Source organism: Oncorhynchus kisutch, linkage group LG12 (assembly GCF_002021735.2).
Source record: "Oncorhynchus kisutch isolate 150728-3 linkage group LG12, Okis_V2, whole genome shotgun sequence".
Lineage (NCBI taxonomy): Eukaryota > Metazoa > Chordata > Actinopteri > Salmoniformes > Salmonidae > Oncorhynchus > Oncorhynchus kisutch.
The window spans coordinates 40,932,354-40,952,299 of record NC_034185.2 but is presented as its reverse complement, the minus strand read 5'-3'; the positions used below and the strand labels follow the sequence as shown (position 1 = coordinate 40,952,299).

The window sequence follows — 19,946 nt, the reverse complement described above, 5'->3', positions numbered from 1 at the left end:
TTTGTCTCACAATGTAATGTCTCTCTTTCTTACATCGTGGGCATGTTTGCCAAAGGAGTCTGCGCTGGCCAGCATGGCGGCCGTCCTCTCATCCAGCTCGCCCAGTTTCTGCCCTCTCTCGTCCAGCGCTATCCGGGCACGTGCCAGGTCCGCCACCACGCCCGAGGCTGCCCCCTTCATGCCTTCCAGGCCCTGAGGACCCGGGATGTGCTGGGCAAGGCCACGGGATGCTTTACCCGCCTGCATCTCACCAACTGGAGGAAAAGGGTAGAAAGAGAGGTGGAGAGGAAAGAGAGAGAGAGGGGAAGGTAGGACGTGTGAGAGGGAGATTCAGAAAGACAAAGAGAGAGGAAGAGGCAGGTGATTGGGAGATACAATAGGCACAGAAAGGGAGAGACTTGTAACAGATATCAAACTTACACTGAGTATGTCATCTTAGTGCCTGCTGTGTTAGGGACTTTGGATGTATTACGATGAAGAATAGAGTTTCTGTGTGTACAGTATGTATGTACATTCTGTGTATCTGTCACTCACATAGCTCCTCTCTGTCCAGGGAAGTTGCTCCTCCCCCAAAAAGCCCCTTGAAGAATCCTCGGTTGGGAGCCTCCGGGGTCTCCACTGGTGTGAATAGTTCTCCTAGCATCTCCTGAAACACGCACATACACACATAAATGCATGTATATTGATTGTGTGTGTGTGTGTGTGTGTGTGTGTGTGTGTGTGTGTGTGTGTGTGTGTGTGTGTGTGTGTGTGTGTGTGTGTGTGTGTGTGTTAGTGTGCATGCCTGAGTTCTTTTGTGGGTGTATTTGTGACGTCCTAACCTGCAGGTTCTCGCAGGTCTCCTGGCTGTATGTGATCCTCTGTATCTCAGTGGGGGAGGTGAGGTACATGGCCTGGCCCAGGTTGGTGAAGCAGAAGGTCCGGGCTATCCGCATGTCTGTCAGCGGCAGGTAGTTTACATCAAGCAACGGTCTCAGCCCCGGCAGACTTCAGACAAAGATGGAGACCACATACAGCACATTTTTACTCAAACACAACATCATTCTACTGGCCGTGTCCAGAAAAATAACTTTTAATCTAGAAACCTTCAGTCTAACCTTAGCATTCAATAAGCTATTGTAAAATAGGTATTATCAATTAGCTTTAATGTATGTAATTCTAACCTGTGTGTGGTTTCATGGCCCACTGACTCACCTGAGGGTCATGATGTGTCCGTTAGCACAGAAACAGGCCACACAGTTCCCTATGTTCATCTGGACCACGTCAGCCCTCAGGATGAATGATGTCTCTGTGATGCTGTGTTTGAATATGCAGTTCTGGGAGGGCAGTGCTATGACCTTAGCCTGTTTCTCAGAGCACACCACCGCATACTGGCTCTCCTGCAGCTCCTGGGAGGTGGAGGGCGAGACAGAGACCGGGCGGCGTTTACGGGCTTTGTCTCGCTCCTCACTGTCGGCGCCCACGGCGTTGGGCTCGTACCACAGTTCGAAGGCAGGGGGAAGGAAGGTGCCCGTGTTGTCCAGGAAGGCCATCCTCAGGATACTGCCCTTCAGACGCCCCAGGGTACCTGGACAGATAGGGGAATGGAGATGTTAGCGTGTTTAAATTATATCTACGTGTTATCGAAAGCTTGGACACACCTACTCATTAAATGTTTTTTTCTATATTTTTTACTATTTTCTACATTGTAGAATAATAGTGAAGACATCAAAACTATGAAATAACACATATGGAACCATGTAGGAGAAGTGTTAAACAAATCAAAGTATATTTTATATTTCAGATTCTTTGCCTTGATGACAGCTTTGCACACTCTTGACATTCTCTCACGAGCTTCATGAGGTAGTCACCTGGAATGCATGTCAATTAACCGGTGTGCCTTCTTAAAAGTTAATTTGTGGAATTTATTTCCTACTTAATGCGTTTGAGTCAATGGTATACAGAAGATAGCTCTATTTGGGTAAAGACCAGGTCCATATCATGGCAAGAACAGCTCAAATAAAGCAAAGAGAAATGGCAGTGCATCAATATTTAAGACAAGAAGGTCAGTCAATGCGGAACATTTCAAGAACTTTGAACGTTTCTTAAAGTACAGTCGCAAAAACCATCAAGCGCAATGATGAAACTGGCTCTCATGAGGACCGCCACAGGAAAGGAAGACACAGAGTTACCTCTGCTGCAGAGGATAAATTCATTAGACTTACCAGCCTCAAGAATTTGCAGACCAAATAAATAAACAGAGTTCAAGTTACAGACACATCAGAACTGTTCAGATGAGATTGCTGCAAAGAAACCACTACTAATGGACACCAATAAGAAGAATAGACTGTCTTGGATCAAGAAACAGACAGAAAATATAAAAATTACAAATTTACCTTATTTGCTGGTTATTTAAAAATTATTTACTTAACAGTAAGATATTTCTGTCCTGCTAATGCAGTGTTTTATGGTCTCCACTCTAGCACCCTGCAGCTATTCTGGGCATATGGTTTTACTAGAGATATCTTGAGCTGACAATTGATTAACTTGGTGATAAAACCTACAGCTGGCATTCCAGTGACAGGCTGGTGGATGTAACTGGAATAGAGAGGAGTAGAACAAAGACCTCAATGGTTCTTAGACATCCTGGCATCTGGGAAATTAGGCCAGGGTCGGGGGTTAAGATAATGCCTGGTGCAGATAAAGACAGGATGAGCCCAAAGTGGCTTATGGTGCCCCCAATCTATATGGGGGGTGGGCGTTGAACCAGCTATGACTGAGAAAAAAATGGGAGATTTTTGGTTCCAACAGCTGTATCTTTGTGAGATGCGGAGTAGGTGAACGGATGATCTCCGCATGTGTGATTCCCACCTTGAAGCATGGAGGAGTAGGTGTGATGGTGTGGGGCTGCTTTTCTGATGACACTGTCAGTGATTTATTTAGAATTCAAGGCACACTTAACCAGCATGGCTACCAGAGCATTTTGCAGCAATACACCATCCCAACTGGTTTGTGCTTAGTGGGACTATAATTTGTTTTTCAACAGGACAATGATCCAACACACCTCCAGGCTGTGAAAGGGCTATTTGACCAAGAAGGAGACTGATGGAGGGCTGCATCAGATGACCTGGCCTCCACAATCAACCCAATTGAGATTGTTTGGGATGAGTGAAGGAAAAGCAGAGTGAAGGAAACACAGCCAGCAAGTGCTCAGCATATGTGGGAACTCCTTCAAGACTGTTGGAAAAGCATTACAGATGAAGCTGGTTGAGAAAATACCAAGATAATGTAAAGCTGTCATCAGGGCAAAGGGTGGCTACATCTCAAATAAATGTTGATTTGTTTAACACATTTCTGGTTACTACATGATTCCACATGTATTATTTAATCGTTTTAATGTCTTTGGCGCCGAAGAGGATGGCTGACGTTTTACATGCCCGTAATCAATTTTTGTTATTTAGATAATTTTTTTGCTCCTAACCAACTGTGCTATTTTGTTAGTTTTTAACTTATTTTTAAACGTATTTTGTACATAATGTTGCTGCTACCGTCTCTTATGACCGAAAATAACTTCTGAACATCAGAACTGGGATTATTCACCACGGACTGGAAGAAGCTTTTTCCTTTAATGAGTCTGACGAGAAAGAGATACTGCTCTCCCGGAACAGGCCCAGATCCATGTCATTTGCGTAAAGAAAAGACGGAGGAAAAGAGGACGGAGATCAGGTTGCCTTTTGAGAATCCTTAGGAGAGCGAGTAAATGCCCATTGCCATCAATTCTACTTGCTAACATGCAATCATTGGAAAATAAAATGGATGATCTATGATTACGATTATCCTACCAATGGGACATTAAGAATTGTAATATCCTATGTTTCACCGAGTCGTGGTTGAACGACGACATAGACAATAAAGAGCTGGAGAGATTTTCAATGCACCGGCAGAACAGAAAAGCTACATCTGGTAAGATGAGGAGTAGGGGTGTGTGTCTATTTGTCAATAACAGCTGGTGCACGATGTCTAATATTAAAGACATCTCGAGGTATTGCTCACCTGAAGTAGAGTATCTTATGATAAGCTGTAGACCACACTATCTACCAAGAGAGTTCTCATCTATATTATTCATAGCTTTCCATTTACCACCACAGACCGATGCTGGCACTAAGACCGCTCTCAACCAACTTGATAAGGCCATAAACAAGAAAATACTCACCCAGAAGCGGCTCTCCTAGTGGCCGGGAACGTTAATACAGGCAAACCTAAAACAGTTTTACCAACTTTTTACCAGCATGTCACATGTGCAACCAGAGGAAACAAAACTCTATACTACCTTTAATCCACACATAGAGATGCATAGCTCTCCCACGCCCACCATTTGGTAAATCCGACCATAATTCCATCCTCCTGATTCCTGATTACAAGCAAAAACTAAAACAGGAAGTACCAGTGACTCACTCAATACGGAAGTGGTCAGATGGTGCGGATGCTACGCAACAGGACTGTTTTGCTAGTAGAGACTGGAATATGTTCCGGGATTCATCCAATGACATTGAGGAGTACACCACCTCTATCATCGGCTTCATCAATAAGTTCATCGATGACGTCGTCCCCACAGTGACTGCATATCCCAACCAGAAGCCATGCATTACAGGCAACATCCGCATTGAGCTAAAGGCAAGCCGCACCCATAAGAAATCCCGCTATGCCCTCAGACGAACCATCAAACAAGCAAGGCGTCAATACAGGATTAAAATTGAATCCTACTACACCGGCTCTGACGCTCGTCGGATGTGGCAGGGCTTGAAAACTATTACGGACTACAAAGGGAAACCCAGACGCGAGCTGCCCAGTGACACGAGCCTACCAGATGAGTTAAATGCCTTTTATGCTCGCTTCGAGGCAAGCAACATTGACTGAAGCATGTACGAGAGCACCAGCTGTTCTGGAGGACTGTGTGATAATGCTCTCGGTAGCCGATGTGAGCAAGACCTTTAAAAAGGTCAACATTCACAAAGCCGCGGGGCCAGATGGATTACTAGGACGTATACTCAAAGCATGCACGGACCAACTGGCAAGTGTCTTCACTGACATTTTCAACCTCTTCCTGACTGAGTCTGTAATATTTTTCAAGCAGACCACCACAGTCCCTGTGGCCAAGGAAGCGATGGTAACCTGCCTAAATGAAGTGCTTTGAAAGGCTGGTCATGGCTCACATCAACAGCATCCTCCCAGATACCCTAGACCCACTCCACTGCTCAAACCGCCCCAACAGATTGCACTCCCACCTGGACAAAAGGAACACCTATGTGAGAATGCTGTTCATTGACTACAGCTCAGCGTTCAAAACCATAGTGCCCACGAAGCTCATCACTAAGCTAAGGACCCTGGGACTAAACACCTCCCTCTGCAACTGGACCTTGGACTTCCTGACGGGCCGTCCCCAGGTGGTAAGAGTAGGCAACAACTTGTCTGCAATGCTGATCCTTAACACTGGGGCCACTCAGTAGTGTGTACTTAGTCCTCTCCTGTATTCCCTGTTCACCCACGACTGCATGGCCAAACATGACTCCAACACCATCACTAAATTTGCTGACGACACAAAAGTAGTAGGCCTGATCACCAACAACGATGAGACGGCCGATAGGGAGGAGGTCAGAGAACGGTCAGTGTGGTGCCAGGACAACAACCTCTCCCTCAATGTGAGCAAGACAAAGGAGCTGATAGTGAACTGCAAGAAAAGGTGGGCCGAACAGGCCCCCATTAACATCAATGGGACTGTAGTGGAGCGGGGCGAGAGTTAGAAAGTTTCTTGGTGTCCATATCACCAACGATCTATCATTGTCCAAACACACCAAGACAGTCGTGAAGATGGTACAACAAAACCTTTTCCCCCTCAGGAGACTGAAAAGATTCTGCATAGGTCCCCAGATCCTCATAAAGTTCTACAGCTGTAACAGAGAGCACCGGTTGCATCACCGCCTCGTATGGCAACTGCTCGGCATCTGACCGTAAGGCGCTACAGAGGGTAGTTCGTATGGCCCACTACATCACGGAGGCCAAGCTTCTTGCAATCCAATACCTATATAATAGGTGGTGTCAGAGGAAAGCCCATAAAATTGTCAGAATCGAGTCACCCAAGTCATAGACTGTTTTCTCTGCTACCTCACGGCAAGTGGTACTGGAGCGCCTAGGACAAAAAAGGCTCTTTAACAGCTTCTAACCCCAAGCCATAAGACTGCTGAACAATTAATAAAATGGCCACCGGACTATTACATTGACCCCACCCCCTCCATTTGTACACTGCTGCTACTCACTGTTTATTGTCTATGCATAGTCACTTCACCCCTACCTACATGGGCAAATTACCTCTAACCTGTACCCCTGCACACTGACTCAGTACCGGTACCCCCAGTATATAGCCTCGTTATTGTTATGTTATTGTGTTACTTTTTATTATATTTTACTGTTGTTTTTTTTATAAATATTTTCTTAACTTTTCTTGAACTGTACTGTTGATTAACGAGTTGTAAGTAAGCATTTCACGGTAAGGTCTACACTTGTTGTATTCGGCGCATGTGACAAATAAACTTTGATTTGATATCTTCTATTATTCCACAATGTAGAAAAAAAATTTAAAAATAAAGAAAAACCCTAGAATGAGTAGGTGTGTCCAAACTTTTGACTGGTACTGTAGATTATGTGTAGAGCCAGATGTAATGTGTGTACAGAAACATGATAACATATAGCAAAGAGTTGTTAGCATGCCTTATGTACTCATTTGCATACTCGCACAATCACACACACACTCATCCATTTACACATAACCCAGACACCCACCGCTAGGCAAGACGATGACAGGCTGCAGTAGCCTCTGTTCCCCAGCAGGAGGCAAGTTGAGGGCCACAGCCAGCACTGTGCCCAGGGAAGTGCCCACGTACAGGCAGGGTGTGATGGTGCTGTCCCCCTTCCGAGCGAATGTCTCACAGAAGTGGAAGGAGGTGATGGCCTCGCGTGCCTCCTTGTCAATGGAGGTGACGGAGGAGGAGCGTGAGCGGCTGAAGGAGTTGTCCCGGTGGTCTAGTGGGTTGGCGCCCCGCGGAGGACATACAGACAGGAGGACAGTAGAGGAGAGGGCACAGAAAGGTAAAGCACCCGCACACACAGAGAGAGAATACACACAACACACAAACATACAGTACCTGAATACTGTAAACAACTGTATGGTTGTTAGACTGCAGTTGGCATATGACAAACATTGCGGTTAAAACATTATTGTATCACTCAGCTAAAAGAGCATTTAGAGTCGGGAGAAGCAAACAGTGAGCAGACATATTAAAAAGGTCTATAACACCTTATAAAATGTAGTAAAATAGCTGTGGATCAGCAGATGTACTGTATCTTTTTAACAGTACACAAAAAAACTGCGGGGAAAACCTTTTTCCTTACGTGGTAAACTAAAAGTTTGAGGTCCAGATGGGTCACAATGAATATAAAACAACTTTTATCTCTGGGGCAGATGGAACTCATAAAATGAAGAGTCAGCACATAAAGAACATTTGGCATGTAGGAGAGAGACCCATGGGGAGATGTCACTAAAACTTTACAGCCTTGTACTTGACTGATTTTATTAATCAATAAAAACAACACACCCATCATCACAACCTTAAACAAGGTTTCAATTTAATACGCCAATAGAGTCTTTTTAGTCTTAATAGCAATTGGTGAGTTGATAATGATTAAGTTAATAAGAATTAAATGGGATGATGAATTAACTAAACTTCATAAACAATGTCTAAACACTTAGTTAGTGTGTTACAGTGGCTTGCGAAAGTATTCACCCCCCTTGGCATTTTTCCTAATTTGTTGCCTTAGAACCTAGATTTATTTCGTTACATTTTATTTACACAACATGCCTACCACTTTGAATATGCAAAATATGTTTTATTTTATAAGACAAAAAAACAGAAAACATGAGCGTGCATAACTATTCACCCCCCCCCCCCCCCCCCCCCCCCTCCAAAGTCAAAACTTTGTAGAGCCACCTTCTGCGGCAATTATAGCTGCAAGTCTCTTGGGGTATGTCTCTATAAGCTTGGCACATCTATCCACTGGGATTTTTGCCCACTCTTCAAGTCAAAAGTGCTGTAGCTCCTTCAAGTTGGATGGGTTCCACTGGTGGAAAGCAATCTTTAAGTCATACCACAGATTCTCAATTGGATTGAGGTCTGGGCTTTGACTAAGCCATTCCAAGATATTTAAATGTTTCTCCTTAAACCATTCGAGTGTTGCTTTAGCAGTATGCTTAGGGTCACTGTGCTGCTGGAAGGTGAAGCTCCGTCCCAGTCCCAAATCTCTGAAAGACTGAAACAGGTTCCCCTCAATAATTTCTGTTTATTTAGCATCATCCATCATTCCTTTAATTCTGACCAGTTTCCCAGTCAAAACTTAAAAACATCCACACGGCATAATGCTGCCACCACCATGCTTCACTGTGGGGATGGTATCTCGGGGCGATGAGAGGTGTTGTGTTTGTGCCAGACATAGTGTTGTCCTTGATGTCCAAAAAGCTCAATTTTTGTCTCATCTGACCAGTGTACCTTCATCCATATGTTTGGGGAGTCTCCCACATGCCTTTTGGCTAGCACCAAACATGTTTGCTTTTTCTTTAAGCAATGGCATTTTTCTGGCCACTCTTCCGTAAAGCCCAGCTCTGTGGAGTGTATGGCTTTTAAAGTGGACCTATGGACTAGAGGTCGACCGAATTATTACCGATTAATCGGACAATTTTTTAAAATGTATTTGTAATAATGACAATTACAACAATACTGAATGAACACTTTAATTTTAACTTAATATAATACATCAATAAAATCAATTTAGCCTCAAATAAATAATGAAACATGATCAATTTGGTTTAAATAATGCAAAAACAAAAAGTGTTGGAGAAGAAAGTAAAAGTGCAATATGTGCCATGTAAAAACTAACGTTTAAGTTCCTTGCTCAGAACATATGAAAGCTGGTGGTTCCTTTTAACATGAGTCTTCAATATTCCCAGGTAAGAATTTTTAGGTTGTAGTTATTATAGGAATTATATGACTATTTCTCTCTATGCAATTTGTATTTCATATACCTTTCACTATTGGATGTTCTTAAATGCACTATAGTATTTCCAGTGTAACAGTATAGCTTCCGTCCCTCTCCTCGCCCCTACCTGGGCTCGAACCAGGAACACATCGACAACAGCCACCCTCGAAGCATCGTTACCCATCGCTCCCCAAAAGCGGCAGCCCTTGCAGAGCATGGGGAAAAAGTGACGTCACTGACTGAAACGCTATTAGCGCCCCCTGCGCTAACTAGCTAGCCATTTCACATCGGTTACCCCAGCCTAATCTCGGGAGTTGATAGGCTTGAAGTCATAAACAGCTCAATGCTTGAAGCACAGCGAAGAGCTGCTGGCAAACGCACAAAAGCGCTGTTTGAATGAATACTTACGAGCCTGCTGCTGCCTATCATCGCTCAGTCAGACTGCTCTATCAAATATCAAATCATAGACTTAATTATAACATAATAACACACAGAAATACGAGCCTTTGGTCATTAATATGGTCCAATTGGGAAACTATCATTTCGAAAACAAAACATTTATTCTGTCTAACAGATGGCATTCCTAAGTCTAAATATTGCTGTTACATTGTACAACCTTCAATGTTATGTCATAATTATGTACAATTCTGGCAAATTAATTACAGTCTTTGTTAGGAATAAATGGACTTCACACAGTTTGCAACGAGCCAGGCGGCCCAAACTGCTGCATATACCCTGACTGCTTGCACGGAACACAAGAGAAGTGACACAATTTCCCTAGTTATAAGAAATTCATGTTAGCAGGCAATATTAACTAAATATGCAGGTTTAAAAATATATACTTGTGTATTGATTTTAAACTAAGGCATTGATGTTTATGGGTAGGTACACATTGGTGCAACGACAGTGCTTTTTTCACAAATGCGCTTGTTAAATCATCACCCCTTTGGCGAAGTAGGCTGTGATTCGATGAGAAATTAACAGGCACCGCATCGATTATATGCAACGCAGGGCACGCTAGATAAACGAGTAATATCATCAACCATGTGTAGTTAACTAGTGATTATGTTAAGATTGATGTTTTTTTATAAGTTAATGCTTGCTAGCAACTTACCTTGGCTTCTTGCTGCCCTCGCGTAACAGGTAGTCAGCCTGCCACGCAGGCTCCTCGTGGAGTGCAATGTAAGGCAGGTGGTTAGAGCGTTGGACTAGTAACCGGAAGGTTGCAAAAACGACAAGGTAAAAATCTGACGTTCTGCCCCTGAACAAGGCAGTTAACCCACCGTTCCTAGGCCATCATTGAAAATAAGAATCTGTTCTTAACTGACTTGCCTAGTTAAGTAAAGGTGTAATATATATATATATATATATATATATATATATATATATATATATATATATATATATTTAAAACATGTTTTATTTTTATCATCCGCAATTGGTGTCCAAAAATACAGATTACCGATTGTTATGAAAACTTGAAATAGGCCCTAATTAAATCGGCCATTCCGATTAATCGGTTGACCTCTACTATGGACAGATAGTCCAATCTCCGCTGTGGAGCTTTGCAGCTCCTTTAGGGGTAATCTTTAGTCTCTTTGTTGCCTCTGATTAATGGCCTCCTTGCCTGGTCCATGAGTTTTGGTGGGCGGCCCGCTCTTGGTAGGTTTGTTGTGGTGCCATATTTGTTCCGTTTTTTAATAATGGATTAATGGTGCTCCTTGGGATGTTCAAAGTTTCATATCTTTTTTTATAACCCAACCCTGATCTGTACTTCTCCACAACTTTGTTTCTGACCTGTTTGGAAAGCTCCTTGGTTTTCATGGTGCCAACACCGCTTAGTGGTGTTGCAGACTCTGGGACCTTTCAGAACAGGTGTATATATACTGAATCATGTGGCAGATCATGTGACACTTAGATTGCACACAGGTGGGCTTTTCTGAAGGTAATTCGTTGCACCAGATCTATTTTAGGGGCTTCATAGCAAAGGGGGTGAATACATATGCAATCACCACTTTTCCGTTTTACTTTTTTTTTTAAACAAGTCATTTCTTTAATTTCACTTCACCAATTTGGACTATTTTGTGTATGTCCATTAAAATCTATTTAAATTACAGGTTGTAATGCAACAAAATAGGAAAAACGCCAAGGGGAATGAATACTTTTGTAAGGCACTGTATATGTCAACACTTCTCAAAATATTTACCAGACTATATTATCCCTGCATCAGACAGATTTGGCACATTCAAGGTGCTGACCAAATAACCCTCTCTTTCCCATTCAATGATTTCTGCCATTTGGGCATCCTAGGAAGGAAATTGTGCTTTTTGTTTTGGATAAACTGTGCAGATAAAACAAAGTTAAAGGACATTTTGTTCTGTAGTTGCATCTGTCGGTCACCTATAAGAAAACATTTGAACTTTTTGAAAAGACTAATCACAAAATAAACAAATAGAGAAACAGAAAAGAGGAAGAGAAAGCTTCTGAACACACACATACACAGAAAGCTCTATTGTGCAACAGTGTGCTGGTTAGTTTACCGTAGCAGTTGGTAAAATATCCAACCAAAATGTGTTGTAGTAGAACTTTTGTTAAGTTCTCTACAATTTCTTTTGCTGGGCTTCCCGAGTAGCCCAGCGGTCTAAGACACTGCATCGCAGCGCCACTACAGACCCGGGTTTGATCCCGGGTGGTATCACACCCGGCCGTGATCAGGGGTCCCATAGGGCGGCGTACAATTGGCCTAGCTACGTCCGGGTTAGGGGAGGGTTCGGCCGGGGGGACTCATCACGCTCTAGCAGCTCCTTGTGGCGGGCCGGGTGCCTGCACGCTGAACTCGGTCGTCAGGTGAACGGTGTTTCCTCCGACACAATGGTGCGGCTGGTTTCTGGCGAGCGGGTGTTAAGAAGCTCGGTTTGACAGGTCATGATTCGGAGGACGCATGACTCGACCTTCGCCTCCCGAGCCAGTTGGGGAGTTGCAGCAATGGGTCAAGATTGAAGTTGGGGAGAAAAAGGGGGTAAAAAAAAAGATAGAATAATAATAATTTGCTTTCTGTCCTCTCCACCTCTTATCTCCAGGTTTATCTCAAGAAGTAGCAGAGAGACTGCCAAATGATGATCGTTAGTTAGTTAGCCTGACTGTATTTCTGAGGAAATCCATAGGATGCTATCAATTTGGTAGTCGACGGGGCTCTTTGCCAACCCTAGTGCAATATATGTACGATAACATCTTATAGAAAACTACATAAGGTTCTATTCATGGATAGTAGCCTAACTATGGAACTCATAGTATTCCTTTGAGATGCTCATATCGTGAGACCATTTGGACTTGAGGATACAGTGCGAGTCCAGTTTTTGGAATTTTTTTTTTTAGAAAAGCAAAATTGTAAACACGAAGTTAAGGCTTACCCAAGTCTGGCTTTAGCTCAGTAGGCAAGCTTAATTTCCGTGACATCTTTGCTGGAAAAAAGAGAACATCCCTCTTTACAAACACACCTAAGCTAACACGACAGGCCATGCAAAGCTAGCTAGAAGCTAGGAGTTGGGAACTAGCAGATAGGACTGAGCTGTGGTTGTGCTTATAGCATTACAATACATACACATTGCTGGGCATTGCTTTATTGTGCTTCATTGGAGGCAAAATGCTTTAGAATGAAACAGGAAGGAAGCATTAGAGCATCAGAGGAAGACAACCCTGTTGAATCAAAGAGGAATGCTGGAACGGTCAAAATAACAACAAGGAAGTAAGCTGTCGTACGTCGCACACACAGTGCCCTGGAAGAGAGGAATTGTAAGAAGATACACATTCATTAAGAACCCCTCATCACAGGAGCATGCATCGAGGACAGGAAGGTAACAGGAAACAGGAAGTGAGCAGGATGGAAGAAGACAGTGGAAGGACAATACAGTGCAAGCAGAGAAGGTGTATCTCTGGGGAGGCCTACAAGGCACTGTTAGCTAAGTAGTCAGAACTACATTAACTTTTGGAGCCTCCAAAATTACAGTCCATTTCTATTCCTTATTAACTAATGTTACAGACACCTTGCAAACAGAATTGCACACAGAATTTGTATTGTCAGCAAAGACAGCACTTCTTAAAACTGATAATTTCCCTAAATCTACGAGGTAGAGAATGGTAGTGAATATAAACCTTGCTGCAAAGTCAACGGTGTCGGACAGACAGAACAGATTGAATACAAATAGACTGCTGTGATGTCATAACTACAGACAGACAGACAGCCAATCAGGAGCGGGGGTGAAGGTGGAACAATCGTTGAGGCTGATAAGGACATTTGCCACAGGCACATTTCACGATGTGACAATCGTGCTACAAACATGTAGCATGCAATGGTGGTCTAGGGTATACCGTTATAAGAGTGTGGGTGTGTGCATATTATTTTAGTGTTTTCTAAGTCAAACAGTGATTCAGTGCCACTGAAGTGACTATGAAACAGAGACAGAGACAGGTTGTTAGAAGAAAACAGGGGCGGACACCTTATTTTATACAGTGTACTATCCCTGACCAAACTACTCCAGGGTTGAAGTCTTTGGCCACTCTTACCTCCTCTACCCCCACTTCCATTGTAGAATTGCTGATGGTTTAACGCCAACACTTTTGGGAGGAAGTAGATAAACGTGCAGTTAGAAACATCCTGGTACTTTACCATAACGCCTACCAATCACTTTTCCCGAAATGTGTCCATTTGTGGAAGGACTGTTTTTCTGCTTGTTATCATTGTAACATGTAAACCAATTGGTAGCAGTTTACCTCAATCTTCAGTTCCAACACTACCTGGGTGCATGCAGAATATTTGTTGACATTGTGTACATTTTTGCTCAGACTAATTATTTTCTTAGCGGCACAAAGCTTTAAAGCCTTGTTGACTCTCCCGACGACTCTAGAATATCAATTAGGAAGAGACATATGCGCAAGTCAAGACTGCATGTCCAATATGCCATCCTCATAAATAGCAGGTGAACTGAGGCAGTGTCTAGCTAGCAACACCAGACGTTGGGGGTTGGCGTAGTTGGCTGAACACCTGGAACATAGCTTGCAGTGGGATTTCAGTCTTGGGACCTTTTAAAAAGCAGCTCAGCTCTGTGTTTGAGCCTCAATGTCTGTGTTTTAATATCAAGCTCCCAGTAATGAGATGGAACTGGGTTGTTCTCTCATTAGCATGCCTCGTCACCTCAAATGCTAATTTAGAAAACCGAGAATAGATGTCGAGGGCAGGGCATCGAGGAGGCACCTTGTCTTGACAGTAACCATTTGTTTGTGCAAATCGAACAACGGGCAGATGTTTGGATTACGTTGTGTGAAAGGTGTTGTTTGTTGTTGACCTGTTCCATATACTTTAGGTAATAAATAAATATTTAGTTTGTCAACAATCTATAATTTAATCGGCATCTCCTAGCTACATGATCCGATCTCACTTGGAACTCGGGAAGTTGGAAGTTTTCAGTTTCATATCAAATCTAGATCTGCAAATGCCACAGCATTATATGAGTAAAACCCACTGGAAAGAAAACCACAACATCAGGTCCTATAAAAGTCCAAACAAAATATGAGGTCTGGAAGACAGACAATATCCTAGATAGAAAAAAAATAGATTTTGGCAAATCGTAGGATCCTAGAAAAACCTTTTTTTCTGATTTTAATGGGATTATTGAGGTTTTCCAAGACTGTAAAGTCCATATAAACTAAACAAACCTTATATTATATTGATTCTTACCAAATAGGATATGAGTTTATATCTTGGACTGACTTCAGAGTACTCACAAATTAAGTGAGTTTTATGGTCTTTAACTGTCTAGGCAATTCAGAATCATAGTGGTCTCTCCGCAGTTTACTGCTAATGTCTCAGGTTTTGATAAAACATACTAAAACAACTGCCAAAATCAATCTGATACATACTTTCTATTTTATTGAAAGTATGACGTGTCAGTACACAACTGAGACCTGTAACAAAAGTCAATAAAGTCTGCCTGAAATCAAACTTTCACAGTCAGAGAACTGTAACATCCAAAGGTTTGACATCCAAAGGTGTGACCTCTAAGAGAAAACCATATTTACCAATAGCAACCAAATCTCGCTGATGCATTCTAATAGAATTGCATGCAAATACACTATATACACAAAGGTATGTGGACACCCCTTAAAATGAGTGGATTCGGCTATGTCAGCCACACACGTTGCTGACAGCTGTATAAAATCAATGTAATCTCCACAGACAAACATTGGCAGTAGAATGTCCTTGACTGGCCTGCACAGAGCCCTGACCTCAACCCCATCGAACACCTTTTAGATGAATTGGAACAGCGACTGCGAGCCAAACCTAATCGCCCAACATCAGTGCCCGACCTCACTAATACTCTTGTGGCTGAATGGAAGCAAGTCCCAGCAGCAATGTTCCAACATCTAGTGGAAAGCCTTCGCAGAAGAGTGGAGGCTGTTATAGCAGCAAAGGGGTGACTAACTCCTTATTAATGCCCATGATTTTGAATTGAATGTTGTTTACACTGAATTCATAATTTTCAGGTTAGGTCAATATACAGTCTTCAAGTGAATCATGCTTATTATCCACAACCCACCTGTTACTAAACAATGGGTTGTGGGTAAAGTCAGTAGGTGTTGTAACTGATGTGGGTACCAGTGTAATGCTAACTCTAACATGCTGAAAGACAGTTCACCTGAAGTGGGGGACTTGCAGCGGTCTTCCGAGGCAGAGCCCTCGTTGATATCACACAGGCCTACAAGCGGAAAAGACAGACATTGCACGACATTAGATATCATTATTATCAAACTGCAGATTACATGCACTCTGTCCTTTTCTCCTTTCTGTTTGATAAGAGTTCATGATATGTAGGTTTAATTTGAGTATAGCGCCATTTTCCCTGCCAAAGAGACCAGAGGTGAAACAGACTAAACAGACTGCTATCCAAGCCATTGCCCTTTTGCTGTGCCATTGCCCCAACCTTCCTGTACATAGAGCCAGAAGTTCTAGGCACGCAGACAGGCAGACAGGCAGACAGACAGGCAGGCAGGCAGGCAGGCAGGCAGGCAGACAGACAGACAGACAGACAGACAGACAGACTCTAGTCCTGTGGGTAGGACAGACGGCACAGCTGGAGACGTCATTACTGCTCAGACCCCACACTCTGACAGGTGCCAGCCCACCGCTAACCAAAGTCAATTACACCAGATGCTGCACACACACACACACAAACACACACTTCTAATTTTCTCATCAAGCTGTTGCTAAGCAACGCAGGTTACAGAGTCATTACACCACAGCAGTTATTGGCATTGATTTGGTGATGCTGAAGTCTGTAGTACAATCACTGAACAGAAGGTGGCAGTATGTCATAATGCAGTCAGTGACGCTGCTGACTGTCAATAACACAGTGCTGCACTGACAGGGTGTGTGTAGGAAAGGAAGACGTGTGTCTGAGTGTGTGTGCCAGCCAGGCACCACAGAGAGATGTACTGAGTCGTCAAAATAACTATTTAGATACCATTCAAAATCCTCTCAAGGATTTGCAAAGATACAGAGACAGAGGAGACAGAGGAGACAGAGAACCTCACACAACCTCGTCACCACCACCATTGCTATTTCTTGACTGCCTGCATGTGCATGTGATACAGTCTGAACAGTCTGTAAGCACATCTACCAAATATACCTCTCATCCCTATAACATTGTATAATACTGCATCAGCCCATATCTACATACCTATAAGTAGTAGTTTAATTAAGATGACATAAACCAAATCTAGTACTAGACTACAAAAGACTGTACTGAATGTCCATATATAGTACAAGCCTACATAGAGCTATCTGCTTGGTGGTAAATCAGTGACCTGGTAACAGTCTTTACCATTACCTCCGGAAGGCTGGCGTGTTTTGCGTGGAGAGCGAGGCTGCCTCTGGTAGGGATCGTTAGACCCATACAGCTCTACTGTCCCCAGGTTCAACAGCACTGTCTTCTGGAGGTAGTCCACCACCGCCAGACCATTACTGTTCCCAAACACAATCCTGTTGGAGAGAGGAAGTGGAGGGGGGGGGGAGTAGGGGTAGGGAGAGATAGAGAGAGAAGGGGGAGAGGAGAGGAGGAGAAGTTGAGAGAGGGAGATATGATGAAAATATACATGAAATTGGGGTTCAGGTGAGATGTAGCTAGTTCTACCAGAAAGCAAAGCAGCAGAAGTCTCCGTCTGAATTTCCCAGCAGACATAAATTGTGTTGACACGGCTTGATTCCATTCCAGCTTGGCTGTACTAGGAAAATCATATCAAACGGGCCCAAAACCAGGGCTCAAAACCACATTTTGACGCTTTGAATTGAGGACTTGTTACTCAGGTTGAGATATCGACCACTCCTTAAAACGTATCTTACTTTTACAGTATCCTTGGTTGGTTTGCACACAGCTCCAGATTTAACTGCCATATTGGGTTGTTTCATTAGGGTGCACAGTAAATCTCATATAGATACACTGTCTATCACCTTATACTTACAGGCCGTAGGAGGAGTTGAGGGCCAGGCTTGTGATCTGTTGGGGGGGCTCTCCACTCACCCACACCAGCTGCACCACCAAATCTACCTGGTACCCTGGAGACTGCTTTAGAGGGGTACTACGCACCCTACAGATGGAGAGGGAGAGAAAGAAAGAGAGAGGAAGAGGGGGGGGTAGCTCCCCTCCCAGTTGGATAGCCTATGGGTGGGTAGCTAAGTGGTGTATCCCAAATGCCCACTTTGTTGCAGAGATGGAATGTTTGTGTATGGTAAGTACTGTATGTGATCTGGTGATGGTGCAGGGTGCATACTTAAGGCAGGGTACGTTGTCTCGGACCCCGTCAGAGGAGTTGCTGCTGGTGGAGGGGTGTGTCGGGGGTCCAGTGGTCTGGGGGCTGGGTGAGGCTGCTCCGGGGGTGGGCAGGTCACGGTCACCCCCTCCTCCCCCCTCTGGAGGGGACTCCATGTCATTCACCTCGTACTGCAAACGCACCTCCAACAGCTGGGGTACACACACATTCCAGAAACTCAATTCTGAAAGTTAAGCAGCCTTTATTTCAATATGACTAAAGTGCCTTCTGAGCAGTTTCTTTCCCACCACTTGAATCAGTGAAAGCTAACAGTGTCTCTTCAAAGAGAGAAGGACTCTTCATCTATAAGGACACCTACAAATGGTCTCAGCATGTCAACCTGGTGAGTGGCTTTGCCTTCTGGTGTGTGTGTGTGTGTGTGTGTGTGTGTGTGTGTGTGTGTGTGTGAGTGAGTGAGTGTGTTTTTGTGGGGGGTGATTGCAAGGTCAAGGAGGTGCTCTGAAGTGAAGATATCCCAGGGTTTCTTCTAAGTCCTCCTTCAGGCTACTGGACTGCACCGCCACTCCCCCCCAACCCCACACACACACAACCAATCACCAGGGTGTGGGGGCGTGGGTGCGCTGGTGCATGATGGGAGTCTAATTAGCAGTATTGGAATGTGTATGTGATTCTGATCTGTGCCCTCTTTTCTCTCTACCTCTCTTTCTCCCTTCCTCTCTCTGTATCTGGGGTTGGGGGTAAAGATTGCCCTGTGAGAAGAGAAGCTCCTCTCCTAATTGTAAGATTCACTGCTGTTTAAACTCTGCTCTCAATCTCTCCACAGGTCACATACTTGATCTCAGACAGACAGACAGACAGACCGAACGCATACCCCCTGATCGACCGACAGACCCAAGGCATCATGGTTAACCAAACGCATACCCCCTGACGTAACACTGACAAGGCATTCCAACAACTCACGTCAATTCACCTCTCACAGCTGCCGCAAAATAATGATCCACTGGTTAGGTTGTTAACCGTGTGTGTGTGTTGTCATGGCAGCCACATTGTGTTCTTACTGGCTGGAGACTCATCTAATGGGGCATTGGGAGGCCGTAGGAGTGAAGGGGTAAACACTGTCTCTAGGAACAGTCTTCAGGACACAAGAAACATCACTTAGCCACTAATGAGAGAAGGGAGAATCTAGCTGTCTACGGGTGGCTATATTTACCACTACACTGTGTGTCTGTTGTCATGGCATACATACTGGCATACAGGCTACATACAGGCTTTAAGCATAAATAATAAATGGGTATGTTTCTCAGTTTACACTATCCAACAATTAAACATGGTAAGCACAGAGAAATGGTGAACACACAAACACTGACCCACCTGTACGACCTCGGTGGTGATCTCCTGCTTGCTGAAGCGGTATATGATGAGGTTGGCAGACACCCCGGCCACACACAGCATCCTGCTCTCAGGACACCAGGCCATGATCTGGATGGCAAACGGGTCCTCGTCCACAATCTCTGTGTTCTGCTTTTCCTCCTTATTATTCCTGCTCTTCTCAAACACCTTGGCCGTCTTCAGCTTGTATAGTACCTGGAGCATTACTGGGGGAAAAAAACAGGAGAGAGCTCAGTTACGCGCCAGGGACATTAGTAGACAGTACAGAGTTGGGAAACTGTGCAACATGTTGACTCCTTGTTGACTTCTGGTTAATCACACTTTAAGGCCATCTAGGCCAAGATATTATATGTAAGGAAGTCCATGTAAAGGCACTTACTTGCAGAAGCATCCCAAAACTTCACAGTCCCATCAGCATGCCTGTGAAAAAGAGAGGAAAAGCGCGAAGAAAGGAGAGTGGGCAGAGAAAGAGAGAGGGAATCATTACGACTTCAGCTTCCTGCACACACACCCACAGTTCTAATGATTCAGCTTGGCTTCACCTCTGATTATATTCTAGATTCAGCTCTACAGAAGAATACATCGAGAGGAGAGACCATAACACTGTCACTGGCACTTGGTGTCACCCGTTCTCCAATCTCTCTTTATATGGTTTTTTTCTTTATGCCATT

The 19,946-nt window shown here is 43.9% G+C and overlaps 1 protein-coding gene across 3 annotated transcripts in view; it reads right to left on the bottom strand.

Annotated features, from left to right (window-relative positions):
- The window catches only part of stxbp5a (syntaxin binding protein 5a (tomosyn)), a 153,664-nt gene that overhangs the window by 3,355 nt on the left and 130,363 nt on the right, over positions 1-19,946 (bottom strand). The window contains exons 14-26 of one of the 3 annotated variants that reach the window (XM_020496957.2): positions 19,655-19,695; positions 19,258-19,481; positions 17,887-18,077; positions 17,578-17,703; positions 16,947-17,098; positions 15,756-15,815; positions 13,627-13,677; positions 12,474-12,524; positions 6,817-7,098; positions 1,195-1,567; positions 822-987; positions 535-646; positions 34-254 (exon numbers count right to left, since the gene is read on the bottom strand). In XM_020496957.2, coding sequence (XP_020352546.1) covers positions 34-254; positions 535-646; positions 822-987; positions 1,195-1,567; positions 6,817-7,098; positions 12,474-12,524; positions 13,627-13,677; positions 15,756-15,815; positions 16,947-17,098; positions 17,578-17,703; positions 17,887-18,077; positions 19,258-19,481; positions 19,655-19,695 — 2,050 coding nt within the window. The remainder of the gene's footprint in view (positions 1-33; positions 255-534; positions 647-821; positions 988-1,194; positions 1,568-6,816; positions 7,099-12,473; positions 12,525-13,626; positions 13,678-15,755; positions 15,816-16,946; positions 17,099-17,577; positions 17,704-17,886; positions 18,078-19,257; positions 19,482-19,654; positions 19,696-19,946) is intronic. The other 2 variants (XM_020496958.2, XM_020496960.2) reach the window with 2 other exon arrangements.